General features: G+C 51.5%; 2 protein-coding genes and 1 non-coding gene across 4 annotated transcripts; all 3 read left to right on the top strand.

Moving 5' to 3' along the window:
- The first annotated feature begins 1423 nt into the window (after positions 1-1423).
- Positions 1424-19619, top strand: EFCAB12 (EF-hand calcium binding domain 12). 2 transcript variants are annotated; one of them, XM_040246736.1, is made up of 9 exons: positions 1424-1614; positions 5690-6141; positions 8334-8516; positions 10369-10525; positions 10873-11069; positions 11954-12167; positions 16216-16378; positions 18014-18073; positions 19094-19619. In XM_040246736.1, the coding sequence occupies exons 1-9, from the start codon at positions 1566-1568 to the stop codon at positions 19350-19352; spliced, it is 1734 nt and encodes a 577-aa protein (XP_040102670.1). In that variant the 5' UTR covers positions 1424-1565; the 3' UTR covers positions 19353-19619. The 2 variants fall into 2 exon arrangements, with proteins under 2 accessions (XP_040102670.1, XP_040102669.1); XM_040246735.1 differs by lacking the exon at positions 19094-19619 and adding an exon at positions 3226-3322 and having other exon boundaries at positions 16216-18024.
- A 1077-nt stretch (positions 19620-20696) lies between these two features.
- RPL32 (ribosomal protein L32) lies at positions 20697-25129 on the top strand. The gene is made up of 4 exons (XM_040246734.1): positions 20697-21036; positions 21858-21958; positions 22502-22683; positions 24951-25129. The coding sequence occupies exons 2-4, from the start codon at positions 21863-21865 to the stop codon at positions 25078-25080; spliced, it is 408 nt and encodes a 135-aa protein (XP_040102668.1). The 5' UTR covers positions 20697-21036; positions 21858-21862; the 3' UTR covers positions 25081-25129.
- On the top strand, positions 21638-21777 carry LOC120868515. Its single transcript, XR_005722256.1, has one exon. It is a non-coding gene; the product is annotated as a small nucleolar RNA SNORA7 (small nucleolar RNA).
- Positions 25130-25684: the final 555 nt, after the last annotated feature.

Raw genomic sequence — 25684 nt, 5'->3', positions numbered from 1 at the left:
GAGAGTCCCCTACAACCCTGGCCACAGCTGAGGTCAGAGGGTAGGGCAGGCACCAAAGTTGGGGTTCAGCGGTGGCGGAGCCCAGGTCCCATCCCAGCATCTCCGTCAGGATTGTGGGCCTGTGGACATCACAGGGAAGCTCTGCATCAGGACCTCAGGCTATATCAAGCCCTGCCCTTTCCCTTTTCCTGCAGATGACCTGGTCTCTGTACCTGTTCCCTCTTCTCTTTAGAATGGGTCAGTTATTAAGTCAATTTATGAAATAGTTTACATGGAGTCTGGCTTATAGAAGCACTGCATTAATGTGGCCCATAGCAGTGGTCCGAGAGACCTCAGATTGTTGAGAGGGTTACGAAACTAATGCATTTTAGAGACTTCCCTGTCAGTCCAGTCCAGCGGCTAAGACTCCACCCTCCCATTGCAGAGGGCCCAGGTTCAGTTCCTGGTCAGGTCACTAGATTCCACATGCCGCAGTGAAGTTCCAGCACAGCCAAATAAAACAGTTTAAAAAATAAAACGCATTTCAGTAAGGATGATATTTTATACAGAGTAAGCCCTCAAGTGTTTGGGTTTTTTCTAACTTATTGAAACAAAATTTGCCCCCCCAAAATTGACAAACATTTTTAAAGGGCACAATTCAGTGGTTTTTAGTACATTCATAATGTGCAACAGTCATCACTAACTCCAGGATATTTTCATCTCCCCAGCAAGAAACCCCTTACCTGTTCATTTTAGTCCCTGCAAAGAGTCGGACACGACTGAGCGACTTCACATAGTTTCTTTGTATTTTTAGTTGCTCAAGGAGACATTTGTCCTGGTATAAGCACTGCAGCCAAGGGTCCCAAGTGCCAGCCAGTCACAGCAGCATGTGTCAGTACTTCCTTTTTAATGGCTAATATTCCATTGTGTGAATAAGACCACCTTTTGCCTGTCCAAAAAAAAATTCCTTCGGGCTTCTTCAGCTCATATGGAAAATTCCAAGTTACCAATGTTTCTCAGGTTCTATCATTCCAAAGCATGGCATCGTGTATTTCGGGGACCAAGCATACCAAAAACACTGCCTCTATTCGTCCAGGATTCACTAGGGGTCTACCTGGAGGAGGGAGGGCGTGTTCTAAACACGTGGAGACCTGCTGAAGTCCCTACGGTTTAGGGGGAAACCAGGGATTTATTACTCCAGATTGAGGGGCCACGGGCCAATCTAAGAAATCCAATGGGGTTTTGTTCGTTTGTTTGCGGAGCCAGAGGCTCTGCACCATTTGCTCCCGGCCCCTCTCAGGACCCTTGCAGGGAGCCAGGCTGTCTGCCCGATCTCCAGGTCTGCCGAGTCTTCTCCGGGCGGGCCTCCTGCCACGTGGTGGCGCCCAGCCAATCAGCGCGGGGCGTCCGTAGTCCTGGCAACAATTGCGTCCTAGCTCCGCAGGTCTCGCGTCTCTTGCAAACTTGGTTATTACTGCTTTTCAGATACCCCATATTCCCGCGCAAGCACACACATACACACACACACATTCACACACACACACATTCACACGCGCTCTTCAGCGCCGGCTCCCAGCGCCGGGACCATGGACGACTCTAATGAAGAGTACGAGGCTGCGTTCCGGACGCTGCTCCGTAAGCCCACCCTAAGTTCCTGGGAATCGACGCCACCTCCAGGAAGCCCTCGACCCCCGAGTGGACGGGTGCAAGTGGGGTGAGGGCTAGGACAGGGACGGGTATCCCATTGTGCCGTCCCCTCTCTGAGTGCAGGGTTGCCAGGGAGTCGGGGGCAGGTCATGCGTGTTTCTCAGATTTCCGGCCAGGGCTGGAGGAGCCGGCCGAGTCGCCTTGGTTTGGAACCAGAGGTCCAACCCATGTCCCCTGGAAAGGTGTCCAGGCCCTCTGGACTGTCCCTATTTCCTCACCAGACTTTAGTACATTCAGTACTGGAGAAGCGGTATGGAAAAGAACATCAGTCTTCAAACTTTGCACGATAGCCTGCTGTCCTTGATCAGCACCACAACTTTAGAGGTGAATGACAGATACATGGATAATCCCAGAAGAAGGGATGGATACTGGGTCCAAGGGTGACACCCAGGAGTAAGAGATCTGCTAAGCGCAGAGGAGGCAGGGGAGACCGGGAATGCTTTCACGGTCCTGGAAGAGATCTTTACAAGGAGTCCTCCAAGCCAGGAGGAGGAAAGGCCTTGCAACTGCTCAGAGTTTAAGTGCTGCTGGAGATGAGTGGTGAGAGGGGTCAGAAGGAATAAGATCCTGAGAGATCTTGGGAGCCAGGAGATGGAGAAGCTACTGAGAATAACGGGATCAGATTGGGAGCATCAGCAAATGCAGAAATGAATTGGCAGGCTCGGAATGTTGGGGGTGGGGAGCTCTCCCAAATGCCCTGGCCAAAGAATCCGGGAGGCTAGGGAAAGGTGCCACGTGAGAGGGGACTTCAGGGACTTGGGGCTGATTAGATAGAGAACTTGGGAAGAGCAATCAAGGATGACCCTCGGGGTGGTAGCCGGGCTGACCTGGCAGATGGAGGTGCTTTCTATAGAGATAAGGAACCTCCCCTAAGAGTAGACAGGGATGTGGAGATAAGTTCAGTCTTGCTTGAGTTTGAGTTCTTTGTCAGCCATACAAGTTGAGGTGCTTTGGGAGCTACTGTAAGTAGAATGCTAAATCTCTTCAGTCATGTCTGACTCTGCAACCCTATGGACTGAAAAAACCACCAGGTTCCTCTGTCCATGGGATTCTCCTGGCAAGAACACTGGAGTAGGTTGCCATTTCCTTCTCACTGTATATAGAGTCAGAGCTAATTCCAAGTCATATTGATATGAGAGTCCTCTGCAATATGGAGGGCCACAGAAATGAGAGTGGAGGAGACTGTTTGGGGAAAAAAAAAAAAAAAGAGCACCCAAGTGTAAACCTGGAAGCCACTGACTTTTTAGTAGTGGATAGGAAACAGAAGCCCAAGAATAAGTAGTCAGAGAGGTAGGATGGAATTCAGGGAGAGATTTGTAAAAAACCCTGGGTAGTTCTCAATAAATGCTGGTTGGATGAATGACTACATTCTCAGTCGAACCCAGCATCTTGTCGTCAAAGAAATAATACATGGGTTGTTGAGAAGTGCTTACTTCTGTCCACATTAATGTATACATAGTCTAATTATTTTCTATGAAAGGAACACATGTGCATTGTAAAGAGACTTAACAACTGTACTGACTGTTCACTTTGTGCCAGGCTGGGTACCGGGGATACACAGGAAGTAAGACACAGTTCTTACCATTGGGAGACTCACAGGCTGTTGGGAAAAAGTATCGGCATCAAGAAAAATATGGTAAATGCTATGAGGGGGCTAAGCTTGGGGGCTCTGGGACCCAGAGGGGCAGGAGGGAGGGGTTGGGATGCTTCTGGGGACAGGTGATGCCTGAGCTGAGCCTCTGAGGCCAAGTAGAGAGTGACCAAGTGAGCAGGGGAGAGGGAAGTGCATTCCAAAGACAGAAAGGGAGGCAGGGGCAGAAGGGGATGCCTTGGAACCACAGTCAGGTTAGCTTGGGAACCAATCCAGGATGAGGAAGCAGGGATGAGGAGGCGCACTGGAGAGATTAGGGGGGTTGGCAGGGGCAGTGTGACAGGTGGGGCCACGTTAAGGAGATTGAACTTTATCCTGGAGGCAGCTGGGAGTAACAGAAAGGTTTTAAGCAGAATAGTTTTTGTTGTAGCAGGAAAATGACGTAGCAGGTGACAAGATTTTTTTAAAGATATTTTTATAATAATGTTCTGTTCCTTCTGAATTTTAGAACATTCCCACACCTGTTATTCATTTGCTCTTCATAACAGTTTTGGAAGGTTGCTAGAGCAGAGTTTATATCATTTTAGTAAAAGAATTGAGACTCAGTGGGATTAGGTCACAGCCTGGGGTAATATCAAGAAATGGCTAAGAGCTGAGCTCTGGGGCCAGGCAAGCCAAAGTTCATGTCCCACCTCTGCTACTAATCAACTGTGGCCTCTCTGAGCTCAGTGTCTTAATCTGTAAAATGGGTATAATTATGGTGCCAACCTTTTAGGTCCATCCACTTGTAAATCACTCACTTACCAAAGTGAACTAAAGAGCCTTCTGATGAAGGTGAAAGAGGAGAGTGAAAAAGATGGCTTAAAACTCAACATTCAAAAAACTGAGATCACGGCATCTGGTCCCATCACTTCATGGCAAATAGATGGGAAACAGTAGAAACAGGTGACAGACTTTATTCTGGGGGTCTCCAAAATCACTGCAGATGGTGAGTGCAGCCATGAAATCAAAAGATGCTTGCTTCTTGGAAGAAAAGTTATGACCAACCTAGAAAGCACATTAAAAAGCAGAGACATTACTTTGCCAACAAAGTTCCATCTAGTCAAAGCTATGGTTTTTCCAGTAGTCATGTATGGATATGAGAGCTAGACCATAAAGAAGGCTTAGCAGTGAAGAATTGGTGCTTTTCACCTGTGGCATTAGAGAAGGGACTCTTGAGAGTCCCTTGGACTGTAGGGAGATCAAGCCAGTCTGTCTTAAAGGAAATGAACCCCAAATATCCATTGGAGGGACTGATGCTGAGGCTGAAGCTCCAATAATTTGGCTACCTGATGCGAAGAGTTGACTCACTGGAAAAGACCCTGATACTGGGAAAGATTGAAGGCAAGAGGAGAAGGGGACACAGAGGATGAGATGGTTGGATGGCATCACCGACTCAATGGACATGAGTTTGAGCAAGCTCCAGGAGATGGTAAAGGACAGGGAAGCCTGGCGTGCTGCAGTCCATGGGGTCACAAAGAGCTGGACATGCCTGAGTGATTAAGCAAAAACAACCAAATATCTACTGAGCTCCCAGTGTATGTTTGCACTGTGGAGGTTGCTAGGACTCCAGCAGGGAACAAGAGAGATGAGATCCTGGTTCACAGTGTACTGGAAAAGAGAAACATCAACCAAGGGCTTCCCTGGTGGCTCAGCAGTAAATAATTTGCCTGCTAGTGTAGAAGACTTGAGTTTGATCCCTGGATCAGGAAGACCCCATGGAGGAGCAAATGGCAACCCGCTCCAGTATTTTTGCCTGGGAAATCCCATGGACAGAGGAGCCCTCTGTGACAGTCTATGGAGAGCCGGGGGATCACAGAGAGTTGGACATGACTGAGCACACTTGAGCATTATGAATAAATGAAGAAATTCTAAGCATCTCTACCACACAGTAAGGCAGGTACCATCATTATCCCCATTTTACAGATAAAGAGATTGAGACCCAGAAAGAATAAGAGAACATGCTGCCCATAAGCAGCTGGGCTAGGACTCAGGTGAGAGCACTCTGGCTGCAAATCCTCTGCTCTTTACAGCACTAGGCTGCTGCAGATGTTCAGACCATCAGAATGGCATTTTAAAAAGGTCATTCTGATTGCCAATGAGTAAGGCGCAGGCAGAGTCGAGTGGAGTAAGATTAGAACCTAAGACGGGTTCCATGAGAAAGCACGGAAATCTCTTAGCACAGTGCCTGCTGCAGGGAGTGCCCAGTCACGTTAGATGTAAATATTTTCACCATCATTGCAAGGCAACAATGAAGTCAGGCCTGGAAGCCAGGCGCCCTGACACACAGCCGGGTGCCGAAGCATTTCTCCTTCCTGACTCCTTTGGTCCTCATCCTGATAGGAACTCACCTTCTAACCCTCTTCCCCCAAGGGTTCTACCAGTCTAAGTCCCTGTTGGATGATGAAAATGCCAGCAAGGAGCCGGTGTTCAACCCTGAAGCGGTCATTGCCCACTGCTTCAAGCAATTCAAGCAGGAGGACTTCCACCTGCCCAGGAGCCGCCGGCGGGTCATCATCCTGCCACAGAAGGAGGCTCCGAGGCCCGCCCGTCCCACGTCCCAACCCCAGACTCCCCCGGAGCCCACCTCCAGCCCCAAAGCCCCGGAAGTCGGGGACACCCAAAAACAGCCAGAGGACCCGAGGGCATGGCTCAGACAGAGGCTGAAGATGAGGAAGGACCTGGAATCGTTCGGCAATGTCGAGAGGTGGCTGCAGAACAAGGCCAGCCTCACGCTGTCCGAGGCCAAGGTCCTACATGACATCCACAAGGAGCAGCCCATGGCTCGGCTGCCGAGCCAGCTAGCCGCGAACAGGGACACCACGGTGAGCAGCCCCGTTTGCCAGGAGCGGACACTCTGGGTGTTAGGGGCTTGCTGTCACTCATTCCCTCAGATTAGGAAGGGTGGGGATCTTTCACCCTAACCCCCACCATCCCCGTGCCCAGTCCAGGGGAGTCCTGGGACAGAAGTCCTGAAAAGGAGGTGTACTTGTGATCTCTTGTTGGGCTTCCCTGCTGGCTCAGACAGTAAAGAATCCGCCTGCAATGCAGGAGACCCGGGTTCCATCCCTGAGTCAGGAAGATTCCCTGGAGAAGGGAAGGGCACCCCACTCCCGTATTCTTGCCTGGAGAATCCCATGGACAGAGGAGCCCGACGGGCTACAGTCTGTGGGGTCGCAAAGAGTAAGATGCAACTGAGCGCACACACACACGTACACACACACCCCTCCAGTGTTCACACGGCTATTGTGAAAATCACAGTTGTGAGATTGGAAGAAAATCTTATAAATCTTTTCTAAGAAAATCTTTTACAACATTTGTATATGAATTTGTGTATATTATACATATTGTTCCCTCTATAAATATGAAGACAGAAGCTCAGTGAGGCCATGCATTGTCCAAGCCCAGAGAGATAGTAACTGGCAGTCAGTAGCCAGAGCCCTCATCTGCCAAATGCATCCAACACAGACACTTGAAAATTCTCCCAGTTCAGGTAAAGCCGGCATAAGAGGTCAGATAACTTGGGTTTAAACCCAGCTCTGCTACTTCCTAGCCATATGACCTGGGCCTCAGTTTCCTCAACTGCTAAATGGGGAGAACGATTGTGCCTCCTTCCCACGGTTGCTGCAACATCCAAATGGATTAATATATATAAGGTGCCTGAGACATGCTGAGAGTATAGTGAGCCCTCGTTCAATGTCTGTCATTTTTTTTATTATTGCAGAATTACCGGTTTCATTTGGGTTAGCCCCCAAACTTCAGAGTCAGTCCTTGGTGTAATCATAGTCAAAACCCAACTTTCATGGTTCTCACACACCCTTTCCTGCCAGCAGCACAGCCTCTAGGTATAAGCACAGAACTTGGGTTAGAAATCCACTGCTTACTTGCTGTGTGACCCTGGGCAAGTCACTTCACCTCTCTGAGCCTGTTTCTTCATTTGGGAAGGGAAGCTTCCCAAAGAAAGCTAATACCTAATGTTGAATTCATGGCATCCTTCTTTTCCATTCAGCAAACCATTACTGCCTGCTTGCACAGGGCTGGGGGCTTTGTTGATTACAAGCATTGGAGGTGGGGAATGTAGCTGAATAAGATGTGGTCTTGCTCCCAGTGGGGGTTCACGTTAGTGGGGCAGGGAGACACAGAGATTAATGACTCTGCAGTTGCCTCCAGGCCGCTGAGGAGCTATAAGCTAGGGAATAGAAAGGCCTTTTGTAAACTGTCAAGAGCTCCACCACACTAAAGGAACAGTATTCCTAAGCAGTTTACCCTGCTGTCTGTTGGGGGGCACCCCAGGGATACCAACATCTGAAGATGCTCGAGACCCTCATATAAAAGGGCAGAGTATTTGCATATAACCCACGAGCATCCTCCCTTACATTTGAATCATCTCTAGATGACTTAGAATACCTAATATAATGTAAAGGTTATGTGAATAGTTATACATACCATGTTAAGTATGACATAAATAGTTGACGGCCATGGCAAATTCAAGCTTTACTTTTTGGAACTTTCTCGAGTTTTTAAATCCGTGGATGCAGAGTCCACGGACATGGAGGGCTGACTATATTCCCGTTCACCTGCAAGGGAGGGGCAGTAGGATTCTGACAGAGAAGGGGGTGGTATTCCAGGCAGGAGGCCCGGGGCCAGAGGCTGGGGAGTGGGGGCAGCAGAGGCCCCCGGCGGCTTCAGGCAGGGGCTCATATTTGGATGCACTGAGAGCCCAGTGGGATTATGATAGTGACTGGTCTGACAAGAGAGATGGGGATAAGAATGAAGTTCTGGTTCTCATTTTGTCCAAACCTCTTGTGCCTGATGCGAAGTTGGAGGCTCAGAGAAGCCAAGCGCCCCAGTCCTCCCGTGGCAGGACATGCCTGCCGGAAGCCCACGCCCTTTGCCCTCCACCCTGCCGTCTGGGTGGCGTGGCTCGGCCTCTCTCTTTCCCGTTTCTAAATCTGGGGACCCAGCTCCGTGGTGTCTCCTGAAGGCTCCCCTCTGCCCCCTCTCTTGCCTCTTTCAGAAGAAAAGCCAGCGACCCTCCCGCCGGCAGGTGCCCCAGCTCCGACTGCCCAAACCCCCCGCCCTGTCGACCTTGTACGCCCACCTGCACTGCCGCAAGATCAAGATCCTGGAGCTGTTTCGCAAGGTGGATCAGGGCGAGCACCAGATCTCCAGGGAGGAGTTCATCGTGGCTCTCAAGGCGGTAAGTGCCTCCCCCGCCCCTGCTGGCTTGAGGTGGGGTGGGGGTGCCCATGCACCTCCATAGCCCTGCGGCACTATCCCCAGGTCCTGCTCTGACTATCCCCCATATTACTTGTAAAGCCGGATTGGAATATGTGGCTTAACCTGAGGCCCCCATCAGACCCCTAAAGCCACCTTGCCCTGGTCTGACCTTGAAAGGCCCTACCTGAGGGGGAAGTCTGTAGAGCCAGCCTTGTAACCAGCCTGCTGCTTAGGGAATCACTGTCTTGCCAGTGAGACCCCAGAACTGAGCACAGAGAGAGCTGGATCTTCAGTCCTGCCTTTAGAACCTTCTAGAACTTCTGGAACCATCACTAGCATGTGACTCACATAGGGGTATTGTTAAAACGCAGCTTCTGTCCCAGTACCTCTGTATGGGGGTCCCAAGATACTGCCTTCTTTTTTTTTTGATGGGGAGAGGCACCACGCAGCTTATGGGATCTTAGTTCCCCGACTGGGGATCAAACTTGGGCCCCCAGCAATGGAAGCAGGGAGGCCTAACCGCTGGACCACCAGGGTAGCCCCCTCAGGATGCTGCACGCTAACAAGCTCCCAGCGATGCCCATGGTGTGGGTGCTCAGACCACACCTTGATGGGTTATTCAAAAATTCAATTTAACTATAAATAAATAAAACTAGAACTCCAGTTCCTCAGACACAGCGGCCACAGTTGGAGTGCTCAGCAGCTGCTCTGCTGCCAGACCCCTCAGACACAGCACCTTCCCATCATCACAGAAAGTCCCGTCGGTCTAGCAGAGCTCTGCTAACTCTGCCCAGGAGTCGAATCCAACTGGGCTCCTGTTTTTTTGTCAATAAAGTTTTATTGGAACACAGCCTTACACATTTGTCTCTGCGTCATCATGGCTGCTCTCATGCCAGGAGGGCAGAGCTGAGTAGTGATGACAGAGACCCACATGGCTCCCAGAGCCTAAAATACTTACCATCTGGCCCTTTCTAGAAAAAGTCTGCTGACTCCTGGTCTGGGTAACTTAAACTTTTATATATTTTGAACAAATGATACCTTTAAAAAAAACTTTAGGAAAGAAGGGGAATGATACACTTGTTTCAGTCTTAAATCACCAGCAGTTTCACGCTTTCATTTTATGCCATGTAGCTATCTAAACAACATTTCAAAGCTTTTAAAACAAAAAATAAAGGGTCCTTAATTCAACATCACCAAAAAGTTCAAACACTAAATCCTTTCGCACCAGGTGAGTTCTGATCGTCTTTAAGTAAAGCTCAGAGAATAACATCTACAGTGTAAAGAAGCTGGCAAAGATACATTTCCTTTCACACTGTTTTTTCTTGAATATTCAGTATTGCTGGCAAGTATCGTATTTCTCCAAAGTTTGCCCGCCACCCTTAAAAGAGTCCTGGGCGTTAGATTTCCGACTCTATTTTACTTCAGTTAAGGGAGGCCTCTGTGTCCCTCACAGACAAGGATGACAGATGTGAGATCCTCCTTCCAGTCTGGCACTGGAAGGCTGAGATTGGAATGGGAGTGGGCAGGGAGGCCAGAGGGAGAAGTAACAGCCTCTGCAAAGATGGGGACACGTCTGGACCGGGGTTTGGAAGGAGGGATGGGAGGTGTTCAGGCCGAAAGTGGGAAACGCCTGAGTCAAGGCAGAGGGTGAGAAATGTGCCGGGCCCCGGGGAGAGGCTCTGAGCTCCTTCACAGGGACCCTGGATGTGAGCTGGGAGCGGCTGAGGATGAAACGCGACGGGAAGGAGGGGCCAGGCTGGCAAGGCCTTGGCCATCCTAGCAGGACATCCGGAGCCAGGCTGCCCGCCTGGGGGCTTCTCTTGTCTCCTCAGATTGGAGTCCCTCTGAAAAACCAGGAGGTGGAGGATATTGTGATCTACCTCAGCTCTCTGGGGAAGCACAACAACATCACGATGGATAACCTGGCCAGCACCTACAAGCAGTGGTCTTTGGCTCAGCAGCAAAGCACCCTGACCCCTGCAACAGAGGGTACGTATCCGCCTCCGCCCCTCCCCATGCAGGGAGGAAGCTGACGCTCAGAGAGGCTGACCACCTGGCCACAGTCTCAAATCTAGAAGGCGGCAGGGCCAGGATCTCACTTCTGCCCAGGGCCGCAGAGGCCTGAAGCAGGCCTGGAAAAGCAGGATGCTGGAGGATGGGAATGGAAACAGGAAGGCTGGGGCCGGGTGCAGGAGAGGGAGGAGAAGGCCACAGAGGAGCCGGAAGAAGGGACACTTTCAAGGCGCCCGCTCGGCGACACTGGCCCTGCCCGATGGGCTCCGTGGCCAGGCACCCTCTCAGCTCCTCCTTCCTCTGCCTCTTCCCTCCGCCCCTAGATTCCAGATCGTCCAAGGACAGCAGCTCCGCACAGAGTCCATCCCCGAAGCAGAAGGCGAATGTACCCCCAGAGGCTCCCAAGATGGACCTGCTGACGGTGCCCGTGGTTGACACGGAGATGGAGGCGCGGCCCATGACACTGGAGGAGATGGAAGATGTGGGCAAGCACTACCGAGAGAGGAAGCGGCAGAACAAGGTGCCCCTGCCGACAGGGGAGGGACGGGGCTTGGGGACCGGGCAAGCCGGGGCCACCTGCCCCACGTGCCCCACCTTCTGGCCGGGGGAGCTCCGGGGGTCCCGGCTTCCTTACCTCCTCGCTCCCTCTTCTGTGTGTGTGAACAACACCTGCCTCCCAAGGTTTCTGATAAGATGAGTTGATATGATGTTTCTGAAAGTCCTGAGTTCCCTTCCTCCAATTGTGGAATCATGACTGACTCCTGAGACCAGGACTGCATGTTCGTCACAGCTGGAATCCAAGAACCTGGCCTGGGGCCTGGCACTGAGTAGGCACTCCAAGAACACATGTTGAGTGAAGGAAGGAAGAACTGATTGTATAAATTAATTCACCAGATAAACATTTATTGAGAGCCTGTGATGCGTCAGGCACGGTTCTAGGTGCTTCCCTGGTGGCTCAGATGGTAAGGAATCTGCCTGAAATGCAGGAGACCCAGGTTCAATCCCTGAGTCAGGAAGATCCCCTGGAAAACGGAAATGGCAACTCACTCCAGAATTCTTGCCTGGAAAATCCCATGGACAGAGGAGCCTGGTGGGCTGCAGTGCATGGGGTTGCAGAGTTGGACACGACTGATACGACTTAGCACACACACAAGGAACCTTCTGTATGTGTATACAGTCGTGTGTGCACTTCTGTGTAAGGAGCTGTGCACACAGAACCCTGTGCCGGGACCATTCACATGTTATGCAGGGGTCACCTTGACCACGGGTGATTTTTCCTCCGGAGTGGCTGACATCAACAGCTGCATCCACCGGGCCCCGGGAGAGGTGGCTGGGGCTCCGCGTCTGCCTTGGGCCGGAAGGGAGGCGAGGAGGAGTGAGTGCCCACCTCTGCTCTGCCCACAGCTGGCCCTCCCCTCCATCCAGTACACGGAGCAGTGCCGCCTGGTGCGCAGCGGGGAAAAGCACTTTGACGAGCACTGCCTGCCGACCACCGTCCACGGGGAGATGGAGGGTATCCTCAACAGGTCCCGCGTGGACACCTTCCTGGTCTACCTGCAGTGCTGGAAAGTCTGCGAGGCCCACGGCCTCCCGCTGACCGAGGACACCCTCATGAGAGGTACAGGCCTTGGGGGCCGCTGGGAAGGTGCCAAGGGGGGACCCGAGCCGGGGGCCAGGGTGGCAGCCACCTGCGGCTTCTCCTTCCCCAGCCGACGAGCACCCAACCACACCGCGGAGACGCTGGGGAGAAAGGGGGGCGGGGGGAAGAACAGCCCCACCGGGTTCGCCTTTATTTATTTAGGGCTGTGCTTGGTCTTCGTTGCCACGTGGGCTTTTTCTCTAGGTGCGGGGAGCGGGGGCTGCCCTCTAGCGGCGGTGCACGGGCTTTTCATGGCGGTGGTTTCTCGCATTATGAAGCACGGGCTCAGGCTCAGCAGTTGAAGCGCATGGGCTTAGATGCTCCGCAGCACGTGGGATCTTCCCGGACCAGAGATCAAACCCGTTGTTCCCTGCACTGGCAGGCAGATACCCGTCCCCTGCGCCACCAGGGAGGTCCCCTGGCTCCCTGTGAGAGGGGACTTTACAACCCTGCAGAGCCCACACTGCTCCGTAGGCCCGGAGTCCAGGTGCTCCAGCCTAGGGAAGAGAGCACCAGGACTGGAGTTCCAGGTGAGGGAGCCAGAGGTGGGCCAGGAGGAACAGTCCTGAGTGAGCACCGACCATCGTGTCAATGTGGGAAATACATCGGTGTTATAAGGGAGTGAATCTGTGCGTGTGATGTTTCCTAAAAAAAAGGAACTTGAAGACCTCAAAAGGCAGTTGTTAAGATGAAATAATGTAGTTACAGCATTATTATTTGGTATTCATATTTACTGACAATAAGAGCCATTTCCTTAAGCAGATAAAACTGTTGTAAGATCGGGGAAAAGATGGTTGAAGAATGAGCCTTGCGGACAATGCATTGTTTTATTTAATATTTACGTCTAATATATTTTTTTACAAATACGCTTTTGTCCTTGGGAATTGTGATTGCGTGATAAAGGGAAACTAGTTTGTTATTCCTAAATATGAATTAGTTTGCTTATTAGAGTAGGCGATTTCGGACAGGAAGCCTGGCTGGGAGAGGTAACCGCGACGAAACATGGAGTGTTCCAAACGCACTCGTCTCAGCCAGGCCTGTTTCTTGGTGCTTCTGCCACACGGGGGGAAGAATGCACGGGTTCTGTGGAAGCCCTTCGCCTTCTGCTCAGCCCACAGGTCTCAACCCTGAGCTCTCGCACTAGTCCTGCCCTCTGCTTGGGGCAAGAGCTGTGTTTTCATGTATCCAAGCAGATCTGAACCCTCCAGTCCTGGGTGGACTGCGTGCTTCTAGACATGGGGCAGAGAAGCGGCCCCACAGGCCCCTGATGGCCATGTAATGACGCTGGCATCCCGCATTTATGAAGCACACGTTTAATGGGCCGGTCACTGCTGCACTGGAGGGCAGAGGTTTTCGTGTAGGAACCTCGCAGCAAGGAGCTGTGGCCGTTCTAGGCTGTGGTTTTCTGAGAAAGGGACAGGCGGAGGGTCCCGTGACTTCCCTGAGAACAGGAGTTAACAGTCACAGTTGGTTGTTTCCATTTTTTTCCCCTGGGAGGAGAAACAAACACTCAGTGTAGAGGACCTTGGGTCTTGCCTTAGTTTGGTAGAACTGCAAACAAAACACCACAGACTGGGGGCTTACACAGCAGAAAGGTATTTTCTCGCCATTCTGGAGGCTGGAAAGTCTAAGATCAAGGTGCTGGCAGGGTTCGTGTCCTCTGAGATCGCTCTCCGTGGCCTCCAGATAGTCACCGTCTGGCTGTCTATTCACATGGTTGTTTCCGCGCACACATGCGCCCCTGCTGTGTCTCTGTGTCCAGATTTCCTCTGCTTAAGGACACCAGTCAGACTGGATGCAGGCTTTCCTCAGTGGCTTCATTTTAGCTTTATTACCTCTTGAAAGGCCTCATCTCCAAATACAAATTCTAGGGGTCAGGGCTTCAATATATGAATTTGAGGGGATACAAGTCAGGCCATAAAAGGTCTATACAGGAGGAAGTGGCCAAGGGCCTTCAGGAACACAGGCCAACCAGCCTAAACGGTCCTGTCTCCCACACAAGCTGCACACCCCTCGCCTGAGCAGACACTTGCTGCCATCTGGGCTGGGAGGGCAGAGATACGGCAGGTGACCCCTCAGCTCTCGACCCTGACTTTTCACGAAATCATCCTTCCTCCCTCCTTCCTCGGGGAGCCTCATGGTCCCAGATCACCTGGGCTTGGCGCACGGTGAGGCTGCAGGTGTTCTAAAATTCAGGCAGCATTCCCAGGCACATGACCGCTCCTGCGGGCGAGGTCTCGGCCCCAGACGTGCCAGCTGGTCCGTCCCCACCAGAGAGGATTGAGGCTTCAGTGATTCTCCCCACCACCGGCTTTTGCTGGCTCCTGGGCCCGCACACAGCTGAGCTTCACCTGTCTGCAGGATCCCTCACTCATGGGCACATCGGAGCATCTGTGGGTATGCTTCCTTTTGCTTCTGACTGGTCCAAAGTGGGAAAGATGCTAGTCCATCTCTGACCACTGTCCTGGCCACTGTCTGTTGCCTGTCCTTAAGACAGAGACCAGAAGCACAAATCCCTGCACTTCCAGGTCTGTGCCTGGAGGTTAGAGCTTGGTGGGCTCAGACCCCAGGCCTCAAGCTCATGGGCCAGACTTCTAGAACATCGAGGCATTTCCCCTCCCCGCTGAATATAGCTTTATTGTTCTGCTCCCCCTATTTTTATAGATAAATCTTTCTCATTTACAGTTTTGAAAACAAAACAAAATCCCCCAGCCAGAGTTGACCACCAATAATATTTAACGACCGTCCTTTCACAAATCTCTTTTTCTTATTTACTTGCTATTCACACAGATTAGCTCTATAAGTCATTTTTAAAGTCCTATGTGTATATACATTAAAAAATGTAGTTTAAAAATCATGTAAACCGTTTAAAAATGATGATGTTGCCCATCTCCCACTTCCCTCCTCTCCCTGCTCACCTGTGCAATCCCTGCCCTCTACTCAAATAAACATTAAAAACTTGGGACTTCCCTGGTGGTGCAGTGGCAAAGACTCCACGCTCCCACTGCAAGGGGCCTGAGTTCGACCCTTAGTCGGGGAACTAGATCCCAGATGCTGCAACTAAAGATTGAAATTCCGTGGCAACTAAGACCCGGTGCAACCAAATAAATAAATATCAATTAAAAAAAAAAAAGTCTTGGACTTCCCTGGCAGTCCAGTTGTTAAGACGCTGAGCTTCCAAAGCAAGGGGCATGGGTTCCGCCCCTGGCCGGAGAACTAAGCTCCCACAAGCCTCTCAGCCAAAATAGATAATGTAAATAAAGAAATAAATTTGTATTGGCCAGATAAGGAGGGGGCATTCTAAGTAATAAACTGTAGTTGATTCACCAACTAAAACAAACAAACAAAAAAAAAACCTTAAAAAAATTACTAACCTGGAGAGTAAACCTCCATCACTGTATCCAGAAGACGAGTTGCCAGGGCAAGCTCTGCTCAGTAGTTGCAGGAGTGCCTGTTCTGCACGAGAGAACCCACCGTCCACCGAGTCTAAGTTAATCCAGTGATGTCTTGGGTGAGGCCTCCCTCCCTCCTTCAGGGACTCCTGACCAGGCCACCCCTGCAGAGCAAGGTGTGGGGCCATGCTTCCTCCTACCTCCGCCCAGGCCTCAAACCAGCCCCACTTCCCAACAGCGTGCTGCCAGGACACACTTACCACCCTTGATTGGGGGGTGTAGTGCTAGAGAAGGGCTTGGGGACTCGTTGAGCTATTTTTTGCAACTTGCTGTGAACCTACCATCATTTAAAAATAAAAAGTAAAGGGACTTCCTTGGATGCTTAATGTTAAGCCTCCAAGCTTTCCGTACAGGGAACTGTGGGTTCGATCTCTGGTCGGGGAACTATGATCCCAAGTGCCACTGGAGACGAAAAAAAAAGTGAATAAATAAAGTAAAAAAAAAAATGTATATAAGAAAAATCTTTTCAAACAAGAATGTCAATTTGTTTGTAAAAATAGCCCCCCTCGGCCCCAAAGGCTGGGGTTGGGGAGGGATCTCGGGCTGAGAGGCTGTGTTTCTCCTCCTGCTCACAGCCCTGATGTACCCGGGGGACAAGATCATTCTCCAGAAGGACCAGATGCGCCCAATCCGGCAGCCGGGAGGCTACTACTCAGACTTCAAGCCCTTCAGTGTGAACCTGGCCCTGCTCCAGCCCCAGGGCGTTCCTGTGCCTGTGGCTCAGAAGAAGCCTGACAAGCTGAGTGTCAGCCCCTCCTCCCCCGCCCTGCGCTCCTGCCCACTGATGCCCCATGGCTCAGGGGGGTGGTGGGCAGTTACGGGGGGGTCACGGGCTGGTGTCTGTGTCCTTACCCGGCATGTCCAGCCCACCTGATGCCCACGGACTGGCCGTGTGTTCCCCTGGCACGTGCCTCCCCAGCCTCCTTGCCTCACCCCCATGCAGCTGCCTTCCTGACTACATCCTACGCGACCTTAAGGTCTCTGGAAAAGGTTAAAAAGAAGGACTTCTTGGAGAAACCGGGGAGGCCTCTTCATGAATCATAGGCTGGGTGTAGGGCCCCTGCCAAGGACAGTGGTGGCAACCCCTCCTCTGCCTTCTCTAGCAAAAGGTGGGCTTGCACACCCCTGCCCAGAGAAAAGAACTCTGCCCTGGGGCCTCCCCCGACCCTCAGATCAGCCCAAGGCCGCTCTAAGAGAATGTCCTCCTTTGTCGGGAGGTGAGCAGTGAGCAAGCTAGCAGCCAGCTTTGGTGGGGACTGCAGAGTGGAGGGAGGGAGGGGAGAAGGGGCAGCTGACCAGACACCGTGACAGGGGAGGGGCTGAGGACCTGCCCACACCATCCATCGCTGCCAGATGCCTGCTTGGGTGGTCTGGCCAGACAGCGGGGTGGGAAAGCAGTGGAGCACAGACCAGAGGTCAAATGGACAGTTACCTCACTCACTGTACCTCAGCATGTTCATCTGTAAAATGGGCCTAACAGCTCTATCACACACATGGTGAGGACCCTTAGCACCTGAGCACTGATTGTCACAGTCTATCCCTTAAGGCCATTCTTGAGTGTAGGAGTGGGCTTCACCTGCAGGTGGAGCTGACCACAGTCCTGGCGGGGAAGAGCTGAGGGTGAGCTGGGCAGTTGGTCACCTAGAGAGTCCTCTCTGATCCCCTGGTGATCCCCTGCGTGGCTACCACCAATTCCTGAGCCATGAACCTCAAAAAACTGAGAAAGTGACTTCTGTCCTGCTCTGACAGGCCCCAGTTATAAAGGATAGCGACCCCCCAGGGCAGGGGTGGACTGGTTTCATTGGCTACTTAGCATGCCTTATCAAAGATTCCGAGGCCAGATGCAGGCTTGCTGGGAAAGAGTGCTGTGGTGATTAAGTGATGTCTACCAGGCCCCAGGTTTGGGGCGTTAGATTTTACCACCCTTGTCCTCAAGGCGGGATTCAGCTCTGGAGGGCAAATGGGAGTCGCGGGTGCAAAAAGGATTCAGATGACTGAGCATGTCTCGTAATGGCTTGAGAGGTCTCCATGCTGGGGAATGAGAAACCCGAGGCCCCCACAAGGGGACTGACTTGTCCCAGGTCGCCCAACCGGCCAGGCTAGGAGCGCAGGGCTGCCATCCTGTCTGCCTCCCCAATAGGGGCCCAGAGGTCTAGAGACTCCAGTCCACTGAGTGTTCCACTGGAGCATGGCGGACAGAGTCAGGGCGGCGGATAGAGTTAGGGCCCCGCCCAGGGAGCTGCAGTTCTCTTTCCAGGGCTCTGGTCTGGACTCAGAGGTGGGCCCCCGTCACCCTGACCTACTTACTCCCTGAGGCCCCACTGACCTGGATTTCCTGTCTCCTGACAGTATACCCCTATCTCTCTCCTCCACCAGGAAAATGCCAAAGAAAATCAAGAAAATCACTTTTAAGGAATTTGAGGAATTCACCAGGTCTGTAGTGATCATCTACCTCTGGGAGGGGGGGCAGGTGAGAGGAAGGGACCCAGGACTTGAGTACTGCAGGGTACATGGGACCCAGCATCCGGGAATCAGTGCCCAGGAGCTGAGGATCTGTAAAGTGACCCTTAAGTGTGCCAGGGGCTTCCCTGGTGGCTCAGCAGTAAAGAATCCACCTGCAGTGCCGGAGCCTTCGATCTCTGGGTAGGGAAGATCTGCCAAAGGGCATGGCAACCCACTCCAGGATTCTTGCCCAGAGAATCCCATGGACAGAGGAGCCCAGCAGGCTACAGTCCATGGGGTCGCAGAGAGTCAGACACGACTGAAGAGAGTTAGCATGCATGCACACACAAGAGTGCCAGGCAGACTCTGCTCTCCACTCGTTAATTCATGTAAATCCTCTCCACAACCCTATAAAGTTACTCTTCAGTTCAGTTCAGTCGCTCAGTTGTGTCCAACTCTTTGCGACCCTATGAATCGCAGCACGCCAGGCCTCCCTGTCCATCACCAACTCCTGGAGTTCACTCAGACTCACATCCATTGAGTCAGAGGAGAAGGGGACGACAGAGGATGAGATGGCTGGATGAAGTTACTCTTAGCATTCCCATTTCACAGAAGAGGAAACTGCCGTACAGGAAGGCTGACTACCTTGCTCCAAGTCACAGATCTATTAAGTGGTAGAGCAGAGATTTGGACCCAGGTGTGCTGACTCCAGTGGCTGCCCTCTGAAGAGCACGTGACAATCCCTCTACAGAACAGGTGGTGTGCATGTTAAGAGTCTGGATTTAGAGGCAGCCGACTGGCAGTCAAGCCCCCCCCTACCCGCCACTTGTCAGCTGTGTGGCCTTGGGGAAACGACTTCGCCCCTCTAGGCCTCTGGGTCCTCACTGGCGAGGCAGACAGGACAACAGAGTACTAGAGTGCTCAGCACAGAGCTGCATCTCCGCTGGGGAAGGTGCAGCCTCAGCTGCCCCCTGTCTCCATGACGACTGTCTCTGTCTTCTCCTTCTCCAGGAAGCTGAAGGAGAAGAAGCCCAGCGGTCTGCAGCTAACCCATCCCAACTTCTTCTGGCCGGGTCACCTCCTGGACAAGCTGCGGCTCTACCTGCCCACTGTGACTGTGGACCGGAGCCTAGCCATCTTCAGCTGTGTCCAACAGCGGCCCCACGTCTACCCGGCCACCTACCACCCCGACCACTGGTGGCCCATTAAGGACGTGAATTACATGACCTATGCCTATTACGATGCCCACAAGATCTATCACATCAACTAGAGTGGCTCAGGTGTCACCAGACCTAGCCATCCTGGGGCCAGGCACCAATGCAGCTAGCAGCCCAGAGCCGTAGACGCAGGGAGGGCATCAAAGAGCCAGGCAAGAGAAGTCATTTCAGTGGGAAGGCCTGGGCGAGCTGTCACCAGACAAAGCGTCCAGTGTCTCAGACGGTGGATGTGTCCAGGGAAAGATGTGGTTTTTTAGTGTCTCCCTCTCCTGACCTCTGTCCTGTTGAAATAAAACTGGGTTGGAGTTTTCCTCATTTCACCTGTGATTCAGCTGATGTAATTTCCAGATTCAGGAGCTGTGGCCAGAGGGGTGTTGGAAAGCTGGGGTCCAGGGTCTGGAGAAAACAGCAGGCACATTTCCTGGGGTGTTGATGGGGGTGCTGGCATGACCTCTCCAGCCTCTCATCCCGGACCTCAGTGCCCAGCAGGAAGCAGCAGGTAGTATGGGTACCCCTGTGCCCTCCTCTTGAAATAAAATAAGTATGTCCCTCATCCCTCCCAAGACAGAGCCCTTTGGGTCACTACTTCCAAAACTCTTGGGCCTTTTGCATATTCTCTGGTTCGTGAGCCCTTCCCCTGACTCACCCACCTGACCCCGTCAAGACCTTTTCCATCACGACACACACCCTGTGGGCTGCTCTTAGCTCAGTGCCTCCATGCTGGGCATCCCAGCTGACTCCTTCGGCCGCAGGACAAACAGGATTCCTGAGGTGTGGTGCCGCCAACGATTCGATTTTGGACAAGACATTCCCTTCACAACCCCCATCTCACTTCTCCGGGTCTCCTCACACTCCCCCTCCACAGCCAAAATCTCACCAAGGAGCTGTCAACACTCCCTTCCCTTCTCACCCATCACGCAGGCAACAACACAATCAACCCATCTCAGCTTCTGTCTCCTGGCTGTGTAACTACCAAGATCGCTGATGACAAGACATCCGTATTATGTTCGGGTCTTGGAATCAAAGGCCGTTTTCTTTTCTCTTGAAATTTGATTTTCACATTAATGTTAAAAACAAAAGCTAAAATTTAACAAACCAAGAACAATGAATAACCAGACCGCCTGGTCTAGCCTAATGGTGTGGATTTGTGTGTGTGTGCGTGTCTGTGTGTGTGAAACCTCCAAACTTCACTGTATACATATGTAAAATGAGGAAACTAATAGAACTACCTCATGGAACTCTGCGAAACCCACCGAATGAGTGTTTTAACAGTCTCATTGCTGGTTATAAATTCACGTGAGAGAATTATTAGAAGTCTATGTTTTGCTCTCTCCTGGCCACAAGGAGGAGGACTTCGGAAAAGACACGCGGGCGGAAATAATCTAAAAATTGGATTATCCTCCGGAGGGACGGCTTCAATTCCTGGCGGAAGTGAATGCCGCCTCACCAGGTCTTAGAAGTTCCAAAAAGAATTTCAAATTTTTATGCGGTCCCAACTGAAGGCATGAAAATTTTTAGTGCTACTCCTAGATATTAATAACTAGGAAAACACAGGCAGCCTCGGCTTTTTTTCAGTATTATTTCTCTGACGTGTCTTCAGTATCTTTGAAGGGCTAAACCCCGGAAGTACTTGCCTTTTCTCTGTCAGGATGCGAAGTGACGTCCCATCAGCCCCCGCGCGGCACCTTCCTCTTTTCCTCGGCGCTGCCTACGGAGGTGGCAGCCATCTCTGACTCGGTGAGTGTTAATCGTTGGCCATCCGCGTCTCTGCGGCCTGCCTCTGGCCTCTTCGCCGCCTGTCGGGAAAGCTCGTCCTTCCGAGCAGCCGTCTGGGTGGGCATTGCCCTTCTTGGTTGGCTGGAGCGCGTACAGATTCCGAGCGAAGCGGCCCGGCGGGTGATGGAGGTTCGCTTCCCAGGGCCGCTTGTGTTTCAACGGAGGCCGCCTGGGGTCAGTCAGAGCTTGTTTGAGGCCTGGGGGTGCAGGGCGCTGGTTGGGGCCAGACTATGCGGGGGTCCTAGGCGGCTGTGGAGCGACTGGGCGGGTTGCGGCCTGAGTGCCCTGTCTCGAGACCTCGCATCACCTCTCTCAGCCCTGTCTACTCACGTGTATTTGTCTGTTTCCACTGTTCGACGCTCTTCCTCCAGTTTTTGGCCCCGGGGGTTGCTGCTGTAGCGGGACCGCCAAAAAAGGGCGAGCTGCGAGTCGAATAGTGTAATTAACCGAAATTCTGGTAGCGGGTCAGGATCTCTGGGAATGGGAAACTGCGTCGTGACCTTCGAGGAGGCCCCCTTTGGCGGCATTCTCTCTTGGCGCTGACTGTGCAGGGTGACCCCCTAACCTCCCAGGATCGCATCTGGAGAATGGCTTGTATTCTGCCAGCTTCGGAGTCGGGAGGGAAAGCAAGCATGGCAGAGGTACCCATTCCATTCCCAGTTTGCTCAGTATCTGGTGATTGGAAGACACTCTGCAACAAGAGTTCAAGCCCCCGGGCAGGGCGAGAAAGTCTCCTTCCAAGAAGTCATCTTTGACGTGGTCTCTTGCCTCTTTTCTTGAAGGCATCATGGCCGCCCTCAGACCCCTCGTGAAGCCCAAGATCGTCAAAAAGAGGACCAAGAAGTTCATCCGGCATCAGTCAGACCGATATGTCAAAATCAAGGTATGTGGCCCAGAATGGAAGTGTGTGTTGGGTGAAGATAGATGGTTCCTAGACAGGCTGTTGGGTTTCTGAGCTTTGCTAGATGGTGGCAGGGCTCTGTAGAACCCCAGGTGTCCGTGCCTCACTGGCATTCAGTCCCTTGATGTGTGAGTTGAAATTTAAATGACACAGGGCATGGGCCTGTTTTGAAGGATCTAGAGGCTTATGTTAGTTACATCTCAGGTGGCTTGATGACAATATGAGGGAGAGATTATACTTCCTGCATAGGTGCTTAGATGCTGAGTGTGATGTTGAAAGCCAGTCTCCTCATCTTTATACACAGGCCCCTCATGGTTCATGGGTATGTAGCCTGCTTGTCCTTTGCTTGGAAGGGGTGTGAATGTGGGTGTGTTATTTGTGCTGGTCAAATGTAGGAGCTCCTATGAAATCCTGTTATGCAAAGACAAGTAGAGTTTGGCACATTGCCTTTTCATCTGGCCCCCTTTTTTCTCCTGAAGGCAGAGTTGGTGTCTTCCCAGACACTAACCATGTATTTTCTTTCAGCGGAACTGGCGGAAACCCAGAGGCATTGACAACAGGGTGCGCAGAAGATTCAAGGGCCAGATCTTGATGCCCAATATCGGTTACGGGAGCAACAAAAAAACCAAGCACATGCTGCCCAGCGGCTTCCGGAAGTTCCTGGTCCACAATGTCAAGGAGCTTGAGGTGCTGCTGATGTGCAACAAGTGAGTTGGGTCTCACCTCTGAGTTCGGGTGTCAGAAGCCAGCCTGTGAGATTGGTTTGGGCAGGTGACTCTAGACCTTCTAGAATGCATTTGGAGGAGTCTTGTGTCCTCGGGAGCTTGGAGGACGCTTGTTGGGGACTCCAGAATGTTTCCTTTGCTGGGGGGCAGGGGGGTTGTCCTGAAAGTGCAGAGGCCTGGGACCTGAAAAGAGGTAATGGCTTTGCTTGGCACTGCAGCGTCCTCTGGCAGTGGTTTTCAGAACATTACTTATGTTGTGGGGAGGGGCGGGGATGAAATAGAGCCCCAGACCCAAGGGATCCTTAGTGCTGTGGCCACAGGAATCTTCAGAAGACTAGAGTAGAGGAGTTGCTGCCTCACTTGGGGCCCTGATGTGGAGAAGGGAGAGGCCGCAGGCAGAGGACAGCACATGTTCTGAGGAATGTAGACGCCTGGGGAGCACTGTGTATAAATGACCTATGGTCTTCTTAGGGCAGTGGGATGAGAAAAGTATTTTCGTGGGGAGTGATTTAGACACAATTTTAATCTGGATTGGGGAAAATGGTATTTTTTGGTTAAGCGGAGGAGAGTATGTTTTCTTCCCCTATCTGTGGTAATTGTGGACACAAGTGATGAACAACCAGTATTCTCACTTACCGTTGAGTTTCTTTAGGTCAGAAATTTAGCCAGGCATTTAAAATGCTGGAAGTATTTTAGAATGGAAGGGATTAGGAATTAATGTTGGATGCCCAGACCGCATGGAGTTGGCAGGTTGGTAGACAAGTGTGACAGAACAGTGCAGTTTAATCCCTTTTGTGTAGCAAAGATTGGCGTGCATATGTTGCCAGTTGCCATGAAGATAGGTGTGTTTTTAATAGTACCTTTAATAGCAGTCTGTTACCGATAGCCACAGAAATACTCTGAATCTAATTTAATTCACAAATTCCATTTCTGGGCATTTATCTTTAAATAATTGAAACTTAAGTTGATCATTGCAGTAACTGAACACATCACTGGTGAATGGTGGGGGTACGAGCACCAGGTGGAATGTTGTACCTGCGTTAAAAACAGTGGTCATGTATGGAAGATGCCCGGGCAGAGAGGAAAGTATTTTAAATATGTGCACTGTGATCGTGATTATTCAATGCACATGGATGAGGACCTGGGTGTGTTTTTTTTTTTTTTAAAAGATGGAAAGGGTGATACAACTTAAGTCTCCTTTAAGATACTGGCATGAGTAGACTTTAAAACAAAGCAGTTCTCTGTCTGGATTGGTTTGTCTCTTACTGTGAAGCTATTTTCCTGCAGAGTTCTTAACTCTGCTTGCTGCCTTTAAAGTCTGCTGAAATTCCTCCAGGGGTGTAGAGTGCCCTGTCTTAATCCACTGTTAATGGCTTCACTGTTAATGGCATTTCCTTGCTGAAATGTGCTCATGAGACCAATTTGTTGACAACCTGGGGTGGGATGTGGCTGTGAAGGAATGAATAGACCAGTACCTGGCGAGTGCTCAGGAATTGTTGCTGCTGCTAAGTCGCTTCAGTCGTGTCCGACTCTGTGTGACCCCATAGACGGAAGCCCACCAGGCTTCCCTGTCCCTGGGATTCTCCAGGCAAGAACACTGGAGTGGGTTGCCATTTCCTTCTCCAATGCGTGAAAGTGAATTTGCTCAGTTGTGTCCAACTCTTAGCGACCCCATGGACTGCAGCCCACCAGGCTCCTCCGTCCATGGGATTTTCCAGGCAAGAGTACTGGAGTGGGGTGCCATTGCCTTCTCCATTACGTGTTGCCATTCACTGGGTGAGTCTAGACATTGTTACTTTTCAACTTGAATTTTGTCTGCAGCGAATGATGTTTATGGTCTGGGCGGGAGCCCTTGGCTTCATTAGACTGTTGCATTTTGGTTGTTAGTTGCTTTGCAGAAAGTTTACCTGAACTTTTCACTGGCAAGGCCAAGCTCCCTGAGACTGCCTTGAGCTGTGCAGGTTGGCCCAGAGGGCTGAGTCATCCTGGCCCGGGTGGGCCTTGGTTTCCCTGTCTGTAAAGTGGAGGTGATGCCTGGGCCACGAGGCTGCCGGGAGGGTTCAGTGAGGAGTCACTACCAGGGAATACTTAGGAGCTTGCTGCTAGTACCATGGCATTAGGTGTCTGCAGCCCCTGCCTTCAGTGCTCTGGCTCTAAAAGCAAAGGAGCCAAAGCACTTGCCCTCCCACTGGAACACAGCGTGCCTTCCAGGCAGGCCTCCTTACTCCTGTACTGATTGTCTCTCCCAGATCTTACTGTGCTGAGATTGCTCACAACGTCTCCTCCAAGAACCGCAAGGCCATTGTGGAAAGAGCAGCCCAGCTGGCCATCAGAATCACCAATCCCAATGCCAGGCTGCGCAGCGAGGAGAATGAATAGACAGCCCGTGTGCACATTTTGTTTGTGGTAATAAAAGCATGAAACCCGACCATCTGGCATCTCCCCCTTGGTTCTTACTCTTCAGTATGACAGCTCGCCACAGATTGGTCTTCTGCCTGTTTTGCTCTCTGGAACCTTCTGTCAGGAAGGGGTGTTTGTAAAGGACCCATGATCTGCTCAGACCGGGGTAGGTTCTGAGACCCAGATGTAAGGACCTTGCATTTGGAGCAGGTAGTCATTTTTAGCCTCACTTTGTAAAGTTAGAACAGAAGTTACCCCGTGTGGTTCTTACGAAGACTGAGGACAGTCAGGTTTCCCTTTCAACTGCAGCCGTAGATCTCAGGCAACAACAGCTGGAGTTCAGCTATTTCATGAATTTTTATGAACCATTTTTCCAACACATGGTTTAAGCAGCACAGGTCACGTGGGACAGGGATTGTCGCACTCTGGCACAGGACTGGGTTTAAATCCCATAGTTCGAGTAGATGGATGTATCAGATTGACTGAGTCCTGTTCAAAACCTAATCTGACAAAACATTTGTGGAGTAAATTATTGGCCATTTCATTTCTCTGAAAGACTTGGGAAGCATTCTGACAGTCTTAA

This window comes from Oryx dammah, unplaced genomic scaffold, assembly GCF_014754425.2.
Source record: "Oryx dammah isolate SB20612 unplaced genomic scaffold, SCBI_Odam_1.1 HiC_scaffold_9, whole genome shotgun sequence".
Lineage (NCBI taxonomy): Eukaryota > Metazoa > Chordata > Mammalia > Artiodactyla > Bovidae > Oryx > Oryx dammah.
Note: the sequence above shows the minus strand (reverse complement) of the source record. Positions and strands in the feature narration are given on the sequence as shown.

Coding starts and splice junctions, on each gene's coding strand:
- EFCAB12 (XM_040246736.1), top strand. CDS start 1,566: ATGGACGACTCTAATGAAGAGTACGAGGCTGCGTTCCGGACGCTGCTC. Junction 8,517..10,368: donor TCATCGTGGCTCTCAAGGCG/GTAAGTGCCTCC, acceptor TTGTCTCCTCAG/ATTGGAGTCCCTCTGAAAAA. Junction 12,168..16,215: donor CGAGGACACCCTCATGAGAG/GTACAGGCCTTG, acceptor TCCTGCTCACAG/CCCTGATGTACCCGGGGGAC.
- RPL32 (XM_040246734.1), top strand. CDS start 21,863: ATGGCCGCCCTCAGACCCCTCGTGAAGCCCAAGATCGTCAAAAAGAGG. Junction 21,959..22,501: donor ACCGATATGTCAAAATCAAG/GTATGTGGCCCA, acceptor ATTTTCTTTCAG/CGGAACTGGCGGAAACCCAG. Junction 22,684..24,950: donor GTGCTGCTGATGTGCAACAA/GTGAGTTGGGTC, acceptor TGTCTCTCCCAG/ATCTTACTGTGCTGAGATTG.